The 14,991-nt window shown below is 38.5% G+C and overlaps 1 protein-coding gene across 2 annotated transcripts in view; it reads right to left on the bottom strand.

Moving 5' to 3' along the window:
- MEI4 (meiotic double-stranded break formation protein 4) overlaps window positions 1–14,991 on the bottom strand; it is a 133,310-nt gene that overhangs the window by 78,902 nt on the left and 39,417 nt on the right. For both annotated transcript variants that reach the window (XM_075126537.1, XM_075126538.1), the window contains exon 2: window positions 12,934–13,499. In XM_075126537.1, coding sequence (XP_074982638.1) covers window positions 12,934–13,499 — 566 coding nt within the window. The remainder of the gene's footprint in view (window positions 1–12,933; window positions 13,500–14,991) is intronic.

Genomic DNA, 14,991 nt, shown 5'->3' with positions numbered 1-14,991 from the left:
GGAAGGAGAGTGGGCAGTGGGATACAGATAGAGACCATGGATTTCAAAGAACCTCCAATTACAGGTAAGTAACCTCCTCTTATTATTGGAGTGATGACCCTTATTATATTCCATTGTGGGTGACTGACAAGAAGGACCTAAGCAGGAGCAGAGTGTGAGCACGTAGACAGTAGGGCTGAATGAAGGACAGTCATTCCAAAGGAGGCATCAGCACAGGAGTTGTAGACTAGGGCACAGTGTCTCGTAAACGTGTGAACAGAGCCCACGTGGCTGCTTTACAGATCTCATGGAGGGATATACCTCATGAAGCAATGCCATAGTCGCTCCTTGTGCTCTCACGGAATGAGCTCTTACTCCATGGGGGTGGGGGGAGGTTCAATAGTTGATAAAGTAGAGTGCAGCCAGAGAACCATTTGGAGATCCTCTGGGTGGAGAGTGCTTGTCCCCTGATTCTTTCTGTTATAGTGATGAACAGTCTTGGTGACTTTCTGATTGGTTTTGTTCTGTGTAACTAAAATGCCAAGGCTCACCGGACACTAAGGGCATGGAGTCTGTTCCAGTAAGAAAGCATGCTGTTTAGGGAAGAACATAGGTAAGTGGATCGGTTCAAGGAAATTTTTGAAACAACCTTGCGGGTGAATTTGGGGTGTAAACGTAATGAAACCTTATCTTTAAGGAATACAGTGTAAGGAGGATCTGTCATCATCGCTCCAAGCTCACCAACCTTGCGGCTGAGATAATGGCTACATGGAATGTGACCTTTCTGATGAGAAGGGACATGGAGCAGGAAGCTAGGAGTTCAAAGGGTGGCCTTGTGAGTGCAGAGAGAACAAGGTTCAAGTCCTACTGACGGGTAGGCTTGTGAATAGGCAGGAAAGTTCTGATTAGGCCCTTCCAAAATCTTGAGATCAGTGCGTGAATGAAGACCGAGTGCCCCTGAGAAGGAGGATAGTACGCACTGAGTGCTGCCAGGTGGACTTGTAAGGAGCTGATGGATAGGCCTGACGTCTTTAGAGAAAAGGATACAGTCTAAAATGAGAGTGATATCTGTATATACTGGAAGAACGTTCTTTTGATGTGCCCAAGAAGAAAAACATTTCCACTGAGCCAGGGAATACTGCCTTTGGGAATCCTTCCTACAGTTGGAAAGTATGCAGAACATGAGCACTCTAAAGATGGTGCCCATCCAAAAATCAAGCCCTGAGGTGAAGCAAATGCCGAACAGGCTGATTTATCTTACTGTTCTGCTGTATCAGGAACTCAGGAAATGTCAGGAGGATGATTGGTACTCTGCATGACAGGCACAGGAGATTTGGGAACCAAAATTGTTGGGGCCAGTGGAGAGTGATCAGTATAACCTGTGCCCTGTCCTGCCAGATTCTGTGTAGAATTCATGGCAGAAGCAGTAATGGCATGAGTGCATGAGGCCATATGACCTAGGAGAGATAGGCATGTCCTGACTGGTACTCAAAGATTGTTTGTGATCTGGGCTATAATGTTGCTCATGGTTTGAAACCTGCCTGTGGGCAAGTAAGCTCTTGCAGTGACTGAATCCAGGGTGGCCATGATAAAGTCCAGAGACAGTGTGCGTGCGAGAACAGTTTTTTCAGTGTTTATACTGATCCTCAGGGAAGAATGGAGATGTAGCATCTTTAGAGTCGACACATGGACCTCCTGGTGTCACATGGCAACAAGGAGCCAGTAGTCAAGGCAGGGGAAGAAAAGAGAGACCAAGGCATCTGGGGGGAGCTGACACTATCGCTAATACTTTGGTGAAGACTCTGGAGGCAGTTGCTAGCCCAAAAGGGAGTGCTCTGTACTGAAAATAGTCGGAGCACACCACGTACCTGAGGAAGCATCTGAGAGCAGGATGAATATCGACGTGGAAGTATGTATCCTTCATATCGAGAGCTGTACACCATGTTCTTTTCTAGGAATAGTATTATAGAGGCCAGGATGACCATACAAAACTTGAGTTTAAAATGAAGTGGCTGAGGTCAAGAATTGGTCTCCATCCATCCTTCTTTTTGGGTATAAGGAAGTAAGCCAAGTAAAATCCACTCCCTTGGTATTGAGGAGGGACATGTTCTATCACTCCTCAATCTAACAGGGAGTCCACATGAGGCTATAATGGAGCACAGGTAGCGGATCTCAGCCACACAGCCCTAGCTGGCTCCATAATAGCCTCATTAATGGAGAGCACTATTTTGCCTGGAGGATGTCTAAGAGTTTGTGCCGGGATTCCTGAGCCTCTTCAAGAGGAATCTGAAGTTCACCAGCAACTCTACAAAAATGATCCTGGGACTGCCTGAAAAGATGGCGTGGGAGATGGAGACACAGGGGTTACCACCTCATCCAGAGATGAAGATAGCAGTTTTGCTGGTTCCGGCGGAGCCACTGGATCCGGTGCACCTTGCTCTTCCTGTTTGGAAGGATCGGGAGCAGGGGGTCTGAGTGCCTCTTTCAAGGGGAGGGGTGACACTATCTGACCTGATTGACTCTGGTTTCAGGGCCCCCAATATGGCCAGTAGGAAGGGTCAAAGGGGGATGCAGAGGCCCACCTGGCATGGGGTGCCAGCAGCTCCAAGCTAAATGTGGAGGTTAGTCTCACAGTGATGTAAGTCTTTTGGGTGGCAGAGGATACATAAGATACAAAACTTATGCTCCTCTTGATTGCAGTCTCCCAGTCAGGAGAAAGCAGATTCCTGTTCTAGAGGTGGTACCACCAGAGCCATTGGAGGGAAGTTGTATTTCAAGAAAGGAATGGATGATAAACTTCTCCAAGCAGTTGACTCAACAGGTGGTGTTATGACATCCCTGGAAAGGAATCCAGATCCAGGAATGAGGAGATATCCTGTGGGGAAGCATGAGACCCAGCTCCCCCCTGGAGTGAGAGGGGTTGTCTGTGCCCAGATCAGTGGATCTGGAAAAGGGTGCTGTCAAAGGCGGTGCCATGGATAGGTTGTGAACAGTCTTTTGTCAATGCTGATGGAATCCCAAGGTTTCGGAGGTGCCAAGGATGACAGTACCAACAGATCATGTTCCAGTACCAATGGAGCCTGATGTTTTTGGGCTTTCTTGTCAAGCCACTGGGACTTATCATAGAAGATTAGGGTTGGAAGAGACCTCATGAGGTCATGTAGTCCAACCCCCTGCTCAAAGCAGGACCAACCTAAGCCTTCTTGGGCAGAGGTACTGGGCTTGCTCAGAGATTAATCTGAAAGCGTCAAAGTGTATTTCAAGTAAGACTTAGTTTCATGTGTACGAGTGCTTCCTGAGAAAATCCCACCAGGGAGTCTATGAGAGTCGATTCTCTGGCACCAGCGTCAGACTTAGCAGCAGGAAGCTCATTCCTTCCTGAGGCAGGCCAATGTATAGGGGAGGAGGGTTCCTTGGCCTGGGTCCAATTAAAGTTTCCTGGCTTTGTCCATGAGGTGGTTTTGGATACAGAGTGCTAGCCCTTCTTGAGTACAGCTGGGGAATGAGCAGCAGATACTGCACCTCACTGCAATGTGAGCTTCTCTGAGGCAGCGTAGGCAGCATTGGTGGTCATCGCTGACCGAGGAGGATCATGGGCAGGAAGCACAGAGTTTGAAGCCTGGAGTGTAGGGAATCATCCAGTACCCACAAAGGGTATGGGGGAGGGAGTTCCCCCAAAGATTAATCTAATACTAAAACTATGAAAACACTAGAACTATAAACTATATAAAATGCTAAAATTATTTACAAAGCTAAATCTTATCTTAAGAAATGAAGATACACAGTGAGAAGAAACTGGAGAGGTAATTGGTCTGCTCCGCTGTTTATCCTGCCGATCGGTGGCACGAGGTGAGCCAGGGTGCATGTACAGATTGACAGACACATACGATTTTCAAATTCTCCAGCTCCAGATGGATGGTGCGCATGCGTAACCCCACAGTGAAGACCATCACTCGAAGAAGAACTGAAGCCCACTGTCTGTATACAGGTTTCAGAGTAGCAGCCGTGCTAGTCTGTATCCGCAAAAAGAAAAAGGAGTACTTGTGGCACCTTAGAGACTAACAAATTTATTTGAGCATAAGCTTTCGTGAGCTACAGCTCACTTCATGAGATGCTAGTCTCTAAGGTGCCACAAGTACTCCTTTTCTTTTTATCTGTATACAGTAGAACCTTAGAGTTACAAATACCTTGGGAATGGAGATAGTTCGTAAGTCTGAAATGTTCATAACTCTGAACAAAATGTTATGGTTCTTTCAAAAGTTTACAATTGAACATTGATTTAATACAGCTTTGAAACTTTACTATGCAGAAGAAAAATGCTGCTTTTAACCATCTTAATTTAAATGAAACTTGAACAGAAAGTTTCCTTACCTTGTCAAATCTTTCATTTTTTTAAACTTTCCCTGTATCTTTTAGTAATTTATGTTTAACACAGTATTGTACTGTATTTGGCTTTTTTGTTGGTTTGGTTGGTTTTTTTGGTCTCTGCTGTTGCCTGATTGTGTACTTCCTGTTCCAAATGAGGTGTGTGGTTGACCAGTCAGTTTGTAACTCTGGTGTTCGTAACTCTAACATTCTACTGTACTTGAAAGGAACTGGAGAAACAGGATAACCTTAATCTATTTTTAAATATTGTCTGTCCCTGAATAGGGAAGCTCTTGTATATTGAGGAGTTAGGTAATGTCAATGTGACTGCTGACAACACAAACAACCAAACCAACAAAAAAGCCAAATACAGTACAATACTATGTTAAACATAAATTACTAAAAGATACAGGGAAAGTTTAAAAAAATGAAAGATTTGACAAGGTAAGGAAACTTTCTGTTCAAGTTTCATTTAAATTAAGACGGTTAAAAGCAGCATTTTTCTTCTCCATAGTAAAGTTTCAAAGCTGTATTAAATCAATGTTCAACTGTAAACTTTTGAAAGAACCATAACATTTTGTTATTTGAAAATCTTAATCCTTGGTCATGCATGTAATTATACCTGAATTGACACACATTCATGATCTTTCAGGCACTGTTTTTGACTACTTTAAGGTGTATTTTTATATATAAACACACACAATTCATAATTTAGTTGCCTGTTCTTGAGTTATTCAGAATTCTGTTTTGTGTTTTTCATTATGCTATATTTCAACATAATGATGTTTTGCGAAGTATTCAGGCTACTGTGTTGTCAAGCCCCTTAGTGATAAAGACATTAATCCCATGCTTGCAATTCTTGCATCTGCATTCCTGTTAAACCCATTATCAGTCACATGCTGGCTTGTATTAAAATCTTGCATACAGCCCATCTACTTTAAAGCTGAGCAGAAAAGATAGTTAAGACAATTTTATTACATTTCCCTATGGTGTTAATTTACATTATCTAGAATTAAAATGTGATGAATAATACAGAATTCACTTTTAAGTTCCATTTATGTTGCTTGCTCACATTTCATAATATTTTCTAGAAAACGTTTACCTCCATACTTATTTTGAAATATCGATTCATACTTTTATAGAGTACTACAAATCTTTTTTGGAGACACTTTCTGACATAATTACATATAGGTTTTAACCTTTTTTTATAGCACTCTAGCAAGCTTTTTGCAAATTTAGGAAAAACAGATTCTACTAGTTGGCTCTCTGTAAAATCCATAATAGTCTTGACCTTATCCTGAAATTATTCTCTTGCTGTGTCATATACTCTATGTATGAGATATTTCCACTTTTTACCAGTAAGTTATGCAACTGTTGGACTTTCTGAAAGTGCAACACACCCTACAATTGAAATTCATGACTCACACTTACATAAAAGGAATCTCTATTGAACTCCTGTTGTCTCATGGAACACTATATATTTAGAAACAATACTTAAGTTTTTGCTGGGCAGTGGCAAAAGGTAACTAGGTAACCCATTCTGCAGCTGTGGATCAAACTTATCCCCAACTTGAAAAGTTTCCAATTTTTCCCAAACCCCAATTACTTCGCAAAACCATAAAGAGCATATTTGTCCACCCTTCCCTTGCAACTGTGTGTGTGTGTATACCCCTCACAAAGAGGTAAAGCTCCTGAGAGCAAATATTCTCCTCTTCAAACAACAGGGGGTTAAAAGAGAGGACTATCACTGTCTGATTTTAAAGAGACAGTCATCTCTCTTAAAAAAAAAAAAGAGATGTGGAACAAAGCACTAGAGAGGATAATGGTGTTATAAGGAAAAAAACATTTCGTACATTCCTTCTTTGCAGGGACGAAAAACTTGAACAAAAATGTAGCAAGCTAGAAGATAGGTCAAGTTAAAGCCAAAAACATGATTTACAGCAACTCTGAAAATGAAGAACTAAACTGTATGCTGGATTTTGTGGACATTCGTTCCTGATAAACTCTAGTTTATCCTCGGCCCGTACCACTACCCACGGCCCCCGTTGGCCTGGAGCGGCGAACCGTGGCCAATGGCAGCCGCGATCGGCCAAACCTGTGGATGTGGCAGGTAAACAAACCGTCCCATCCCACCAGGGGCTTTCCCTGAACAAGCGGCGTCCCAAGTTTGGGAAACACTGCTCCAGACCCACAAGCCAAGTCACCCATTAATATAGAAGGATCCCTAATTTAAAAACCTAAGGACAGCAGGGCCCCATGACAATCCATCTTTCCAAAATTTCTGAACGTCCAGATGAAACAATAAATCCTCTAGACAATGTAGAGAAAAGGCCAATTATTTTGCCATGTGTAGAGAATTTATAGTAAGTTTAAGAAGGTACCTGAGACTATGTTCAACAAATTAAAGAAACAAGATAAATAATAAATATTTAACTATACAACCTACACAGCTCAACTCCAAGACTCCCACAAACTCTGCTTTCATAAAAACCTCAGGCACAGTCAAACAGTTTCCCCTGCCATGTGTGGAATAAATAAATACATTTTACAGCAGGTCCTGCAGATCAATAGAGCCAGGCTATTTCGACCTTACTTATGGATTCCAAGGGAGGGAAAATAGGTATTGTAAATCCTATTCACAGGAACAATGAAGGGAGGAGTAGCATCCTGGTACCTCTTTGGACTGTCTCCCCCATCCACAATCTTGCAGCTACCATCAGCCTCCAAAAAAAATAAAAATAAAATAAAATAAAATAAATCATTCATTCATCACAGAATGGTGATACACTTCACTACGTGTCTTCTGTTATTCCTCAATGGATTTTTCAGTTAGCTTTGTTTAAGTACTACTTTAAGTGCCCTATCAATCATACTTATTTAAAAATCATGCCCTATCAATCATGCTTACTGAATTCAGTGTTGCCAATACATGAAACATCTATTATGGACGATAGACTTCACACAGGTGGGAAAAAAGTCAGATTCCAAGCACCAGGGAATTACCATAATTATTAATAATTTATGCCATCATTGAAGTAACTGATGTGACAGACTTGTGGCATGGGAGTGAGTTTCTCCCTTCAACAATAATTTGGAAACAGCAGGTTCCATTGTAAGCTAAATGACTGTTCAATTATTTTCATGGTTCAGAACTGTCAAAGGCAGAGTGGAGACATTTACAGCAAGTGGATTGTCGTCTATAATTGCACCCAATAGTTAAACAGTAAAATCCTCAGTTTATGTCTAGTGTATGCTCGAAAAAGGATTATTTTACTATGTTGGACTTTCGTTGTTGATTTTGAATGACATCTGCTATTTTCAATTCTAATTATGAGGAGACATAAAAGGAAAGTAGATCAGGGCCCCTTTTGTAATTATGTACTATTCTATAATTGACTACTACCGAAGCATAGTAGATGATGTAACTAAAAAAAACCTTTGCCGCCCACTGACTTCTCTGAGATGGACCTGACTATATATACTATTTTATGTCAGTGAAGTGCTGCTAACCTACCGTACTTGAGTAGGCTGAAATTGTCACCAAAAATTGCTTTCTAGTTATCAAATTTTTGAAAATAAATACTGTAAGATAGAGAACTACTTCACAGTGGAACTATCCCCAAAGAAATACATCATTTAAATGTAAGTTTATACAGACAGACAATTTGATATTTTTAACTATAGTTTCACTGAATCTTAACTTTAAGCATATTCCAACTTCATAAACACTTAAAAATTAAAAAAACAGTTACTGTATGTAACATGCAATTACATTGTGACCTAGTTTAAAAAAAAAAAAAAGAGTCCTTCGGGATAGGTTTTGGCAACAGCCAGATAAGAGGCACAGCAAAAAAAGCTCCGCTACAGAACTATTTGGTTTCAGAGGAACAGCCGTGTTAGTCTGTATTCGCAAAAAGAAAAGGAGTACTTGTGGCACCTTAGAGACTAACCAATTTATTTGAGCATGAGCTTTCGTGAGCCACAGCTCACTTCATCAGATGTTTACCGTGGAAACTGTGTGTATATAAAGTCTGCTGCAGTTTCCACGGTAAACATCTGATGAAGTGAGCTGTGGCTCACGAAAGCTCATGCTCAAATAAATTGGTTAGTCTCTAAGGTGCCACAAGTACTCCTTTTCTTTTTACAGAACTATTGTATATAATCCTGAAAATGAATTGCATGGAACAGAATTATTCAGTTTTGAAAGCGTCCTAGAGTTTTGTGGGATACTGTCCCTTATCTTAAAATGGAAGAAATAAAAACACCAACAACAAAAAAATGAAACAAACAACACAACTGCCTTCAAACAAGAAGGCCAGCAAAGCCCTTGAAGTACAACTCACTGTAGACTGTAATCACTGAGAAGGTCAGGGAGGACACAAAGACTTAAGAAGTTTACCTAGAGAAGACTAATGCCAATCCAAACAGATTTTAAGGAATTTGTAAATACCTTAGGTGGAAGAAGACAAAGTAACCCTGCAGATTACCAACTTTATGGTTACATAGATACTCTGGAATTGATCTATAGGATACCTTCAAAAAAACCTGTGCATCTCTCTGAAAATTATGCACTTATGAACTATCTGCCGAAGAAAAAGGAAATGACAGTAGCTACTGTATTTTAAAGTTTTACAAGACAAAGGGGTTTTTATATTTTAAAATTAGAAGTATTTCCCTTAATTCTAACTACCTTATACTGAAGAGCAAGCAATTTTTTCTTTAAAGAAAATTAAATGTGAATTTAGAATTTCAGACCAAAATTTTTTAATTGAAGTGCCTAACTTTAGGGTCCGAAATTCAAAATTAGGAACCTTGAATAAGTGGTCTTATTGGTTCCTATACTCTATTTTCTGGTGCTTTGTCCAACCTAGTGATGAATAACTCAAGTAATGGGATTCTTGTAAGTTACATCAAATGTCTCTGCCTCATTTTTTTCTCTCTATCTATACTATGGGGATATTTCTTCCCCACCTTTCAGCAATTTTTTAAAGTATTTAAGTCACTATTTGTAAACTGCTGAGATCCTTTGGTGCTCTAAGCAGTTACAATTAATATAATCCACAGCCAGATGGACCAAGTTTCTGAAGCAGGTCTTTGGATTCTGTGGCACTCTGGGCGCATGGAGTGCATTCATACCCACAGTGGATTACACATGGGGACCAGCACTTGAAGAAGAATGGCTGGATACTTCTACTAACATGATCATCAGTGAAATAGCTAAGTGTTACTCTAAATTGCCACCACTCATCGCTAGGTTTCAGTTATTCTTTGTTGAAACTAATGGAAAGTTCACACCTTTTACAACTATCATTTCAGGCTGTCTGCAACATCAAAGAGAGAATGCTGCACTGGTTTGTACTGGGTTCACATTTTCAAAGTCATCCTCACAAACATTAGAAACTTTTTTTTAATGTCTAATCCTACTTTATTCTGAAGGTGTTTACGTGATCTGAATTTTCAACAGCTGCCTGTTTTCCCCCCACTCACCCACCTACACAGCTGACAGCACTGTAATTACTAGATATCTTGTTTTAAATCAATATCCTCCATATTTCAATCACTGTTTGGGTAAATAGCAATAATTAAAAAACTAAGCAAAAATGTCCCTGGGTGATATTAGATAAAAGGCATATTAGTCATACAACTTCTATTAAAAATTCTACACTCCATTATACTTAATTTTTTTTCCAAAGCTGAGGCTGAAACTGAAACTAAGTAGAAAAAAAAACAAAACAGTTTATTTTTAAAGTATCACTAAAAACATCATTACGGATATTAACTATATCAATTGAAATAGTTTTTCAGAAACTTAGCAATTACTACAGCATGGTTAATTAATATATGTTTAAACAGATGTTCACAAACTATTTGAATGCAGTAATGAGTTCTCTTAATACACTGTAGAGCTTATATCATTGCAATTTGGCAAAAAGTTGTCTATTTCAACATAGTTAAATAATAGAGATGAAGTTGACTTGCAACTCATGAGGCTTCTTTCTGGGTTTCTCCAACGGGAAACACTGCTTCCAATCCCACCCCCAGCTTCCTTCCTATGTAAAATATGCTAACCCCACCTCCCACCCGAGCCATGGGTCCTTCTCTCTTCTTCCTCCCCATCCCACCAACAATGAATCCCTCTTCTTGGATTCCCTCCCACATCCTCCTGATTCTATTCATAAATGCCACCTAGTTTCCACAGATTGTTTTTGTTTCTTTGGTGTTCTGTTGTGATGTGTCATTTTTTCAGGTTTTTTTTCCCCTCTATAAAAGTCCACTTATTCTCCTCATCCACCAACATCCAAATAGGGAAATTCTGGATGCAAATCGATCCTCAAGAAGCCCTTGAAAATCACTCAATATCTGCTCTTCTGCCATCTCTAAACTACCCTCATTATCTTTGCTGTTGGCTCCTCTGCTCGGAGGTACAGCGTTCTGATACTTTGCTCTGCACCAAGAGCCGAGAATGGAGTGACCAGCAGCAGAGAAAAGAGGAGTCAGCTGCTTTAAGAAAGCCCCAGTGTAGTCAGGCTTATGCTGCTCTATTCCTTATGTCACAAGTATAGAATAGTTGAAATTCTCAAGCCCTTCCAAACTACTGGCCAGCATCCCATGTATTTACTAGCTAAATAGAACACAACAAAGAAATCCAATTATGAGAACGTCTTGAAATTAGACATTTAAGGCTCTGATCATGGAAAGATTTCTGCACATGAATAATCCCACTAACTCTTTTCCCCTCAGTAAAACATACCTGTACAATAATTAGGCCCTTCCCCTTTCATTTATATTTATGTGGGGTTTTGTATGTACTTAAAATACTTAATAAAATCTACATATTGTGTTCAGTTTTCATTACTCAAGAGAACAGAGCAGAAATGGAAAGTTCAAGGGCAGGCATTGGAAAAAACTTCCACATGGAGAAAGACTGGGACTATTTAATTTGGAAGAGATTGTTACCATTTTTTTTTAAAGAATTTAATTGAGGTTTTTTAGGGAATGTTAGGAATAAATTAATAAGGAGCGTAGCTTATTTGTTTGACATGTGATACTGTATAAGCAAGTGTGCTTTTATTTAAAGTTATTATTTATTAGATTTTAAGCATTATACACACACACAGAGGCATGCAATAGGTTTAGGATATTTTAGATATAGTTATTTATAGTTTGAGATAGTTTTGAGTGATTCGCAAAAAGAAAAGGAGTACTTGTGGCACCTTAGAGACTAACCAATTTATTTGAGCATGAGCTTTCGTGAGCTACAGCTCACTTCTGAAGTGAGCTGTAGCTCACGAAAGCTCATGCTCAAATAAATTGGTTAGTCTCTAAGGTGCCACAAGTACTCCTTTTCTTTTTGCGAATACAGACTAACACGGCTGTTCCTCTGAAACTTTTGAGTGATTATTAGCCAGGCTTTTAATAGCTGTTTGTTTTTTTTAGTTTAGCTGATGGGGAATTTACATGTTAGCTTTTTGCTTTTAGAAATGCTTTTTGGACTGTTTTAAAGCAAATTTAATTTTTTATAGTTATTTTTAACAAAAAATATATAATTTCGAGTGATTTTAGTATAGTAATTTTTATTGGGTTATATTTAATAAATTATTTAAAATGTTTTAGTATTTTAGTTATAATAATAAATAATAATAATAATAATATGTTAGGAGTATTTAAAATTCAGGTTATTTATTTTTTAAACAAAAAATAAAACAAAATTTACAAAAAATATTTTCATTAGCAAACAAAGTATGCAGTTGTTTGACCTTGCCTTACAAAGGCCTAAGATTATTTTTCGCTATGTGATATTTGTTTTTTAGCTGGCAGTGGTTGAACATACAAAATGGCTGACAACAATACTGTTAAGTTCTGGGGTACATGCAAGAATGTCAAATTCTGAGGTAACAGAGACAACTAATCAGAAATAGCATGATAGAGAAATATAAAATGTATGGTATACAAAAGGCAAAGTTTGCACTCCTCTTTACTCTCATAATAGTGGGCATTCAATTCCTATGTTCCTTTCTTAATTCCTGTGTTTTATTTTTAAATATTATTTTCAAGCTTTAGGAGACTGGATCCTCAGATAATGTGAGTCAGTATAATTCCACAGACTTCAATGCAAGTATGCTGATTTACACCAGCTGAAGATCTGACCCCACATCTTTAATGCAGGCAAATGAAAAAAAAATATTGGACACATTTAGTAGCCTGTGTCAACCTACACAATCGCCTCACACAGCAAAGCAAAAAACAGTATTTATTCTGGTCTCCACAAATTTGTTTTCATCTGCATATAATCGGCTAGTTGGGAGGATAATCTCTAAATTTGGGGGTGGAGTAGGAGAACTTTGCATACATTCAAATAAAATTTTATTCAAATGCTGATACTCATTGAAATCCTATTCTTAGCCAACACAACAAGACATGTGTGCTACAACATGCCCACTCTTTTACATATTTACTTTTTCTTAGTCTCTGTTGAAAGTTCCATGGAGGCAAAATATTTTATTTCTAACTAACAATGCTCTTATCGTAAACTGTATATTTCGATTTCATGCTAATATAGATAGTGAGGTTGGAAGTCATTTCACTTACCCTATTGATATTGCTGTTGCTTAAAATAATCTGAACTAAGTTTTTCTTAAATTCTTCTAGCTTCTCAAAACACTTTTTCAGAACATGATTAGATAAATTAGCATCAGTTATTAAATTGATCAAAACAGAAACTGCTTCTGTCAGAAAATTTGAGACAGGAAATTTAGGATTCTTGTAAAAAGTAAGCAGGCCATCAAGCAATCGAGAGACAGAATCTGATATTGTGGAGCAGTCGCTTTCAAGCTTTGTGAAGACTGTTTTCAGACCTCCTGCTTCTGTCAGTTTTCTTAGTTCAAGGAGATGTTGCAAGAACTGCATGTGAGCAGCCAGAGTATTTTCCTTGCTAGTACAATGGGTATTCAATATGGGAAGTATTTCAGAATTAAATGTACAAGATGAAGTGTTACAACTATGCTTGGAGTGCCCAAAGTTGTGTGATGTGTCTACAGTATCAAATACACAGTCACTAGATACATCACACCCAGAATCTTCTTGCTGACTTGAGCAATTTATAGGGTTTATTTGTTCCTGATCCAGCAGAATTTCAGTAAAGGCATCTGGGTTTCCTGAAATACAAACATGAAAGTTATATTTATATTTCTGAGACACTTTCACAAAGAATGTACCATATCTAATCCAATGTTTTTTACATAAATCTTAAGTGCAAAAAATGAATAATACAGCACAGGTTGTTTTCCAGTCATCAATTTTAATACTAATGGAATTTAAAACACTTTTTAATAAAGTTAGAAATCTCTGAAAACAATGCTTATTGAGATTCTGCCTTAAATAGGTAGCCCAACCTGTATCTCTGATTAAATCCTTTGAGCACTTTAGGAGTAGCAGTTTGAATCTGATTTTAAATATTTTGATGGTTCAAAGACTTCATATAGTAAAATAAATTGGTTGTACAATAAGACTTGAATTCCTATCAGTTCCAAAGCAAAGAACTGTATGCCATTCCCCATCTCCCACTGCCTTTTTCACTACTCTTTTTCCGCTTAAAGAATAGTATTTTTCTAAATTGTAAAGTTAATTAACAATTGTATCTACTAAGTCATTTCTTTCCAATTTTTTTCTTTGTCAGATGTCCCTGAAAGTGACCTCTTTGTCATTCAAGCAAATCAATTATGCTCTGCATGGAAAAACACATGCGTATTCCTCCACTCTCTTCCGCACTATGCAGTGGAGGACAGCTCATGAGTATGAGTCTATGCAGATATCACATTATGGGTGCTGTTAGAAAAAAAAATCTTGGGTTTTGTCTATGCCTGGAAAAATACTTTTTATTTGTATTACCGTACCATTCTAGAATGTGTTAACATGCTTTAAATAATAGGTTCTTAAACAATTTAGAAGCTAATCTAGATTCAACTGGTTAAAAATGTGTTACCTGATCACAATTAACCCTTAAATAGAAACATTCAGTTTGGAAAAAAAAGTCAAAGAATATTTTTGGATTGCAATGTGTTATCTACAGTTATAAGTAACACCTAAATACGAGAACTTGGTTAGAGAAGAACGTTTCTCAGGGTTTTTTTCCCCGCCACTTTACTTTGTGCATTTAAAAAACACTCTAGTGTACTAGTCTCTGATGCCATGTACTTCCTATCTCATGTACTAGCACAAGAGTCAGGAACAATTGGTGCTACTCCTCCTGACTGGGGGTATGTCTATACTACAGAGACTATACCAGCATAGCTAAATCTCCATAGCCATGCTGTCATAATCCCATAAAGTAAACGCAGCCCACGCTGACATAATGGTTTTTCCCACTGGGATAGGAACACCACCTTTTTGAGCAACCCTAGCTATGCTGAAGGAAGCATTCTTCCATCAACATTGCTGACCGAACCCCCAGAATATATGCAGCTAAGCTACGTCAGTCAGTGGTATGGATTTTTCATACTGCTGACCAAAAAAGCTATGTCTACCTAATTTTAAGTGTAGACCAGGCCTCAAATAGCCATCAACCTCATCCAGAGAAGGAATTTTCCTTTCCTCCTTCAAAAACACATAATACGCTAACCAACACTGAAGAAACCTGCCCTGTGTACA

This window comes from Caretta caretta, chromosome 3, assembly GCF_965140235.1.
Source record: "Caretta caretta isolate rCarCar2 chromosome 3, rCarCar1.hap1, whole genome shotgun sequence".
Lineage (NCBI taxonomy): Eukaryota > Metazoa > Chordata > Testudines > Cheloniidae > Caretta > Caretta caretta.
The sequence above is the reverse complement of the archived record's forward strand: the minus strand, read 5'-3'. Positions and strand labels throughout refer to the sequence as shown.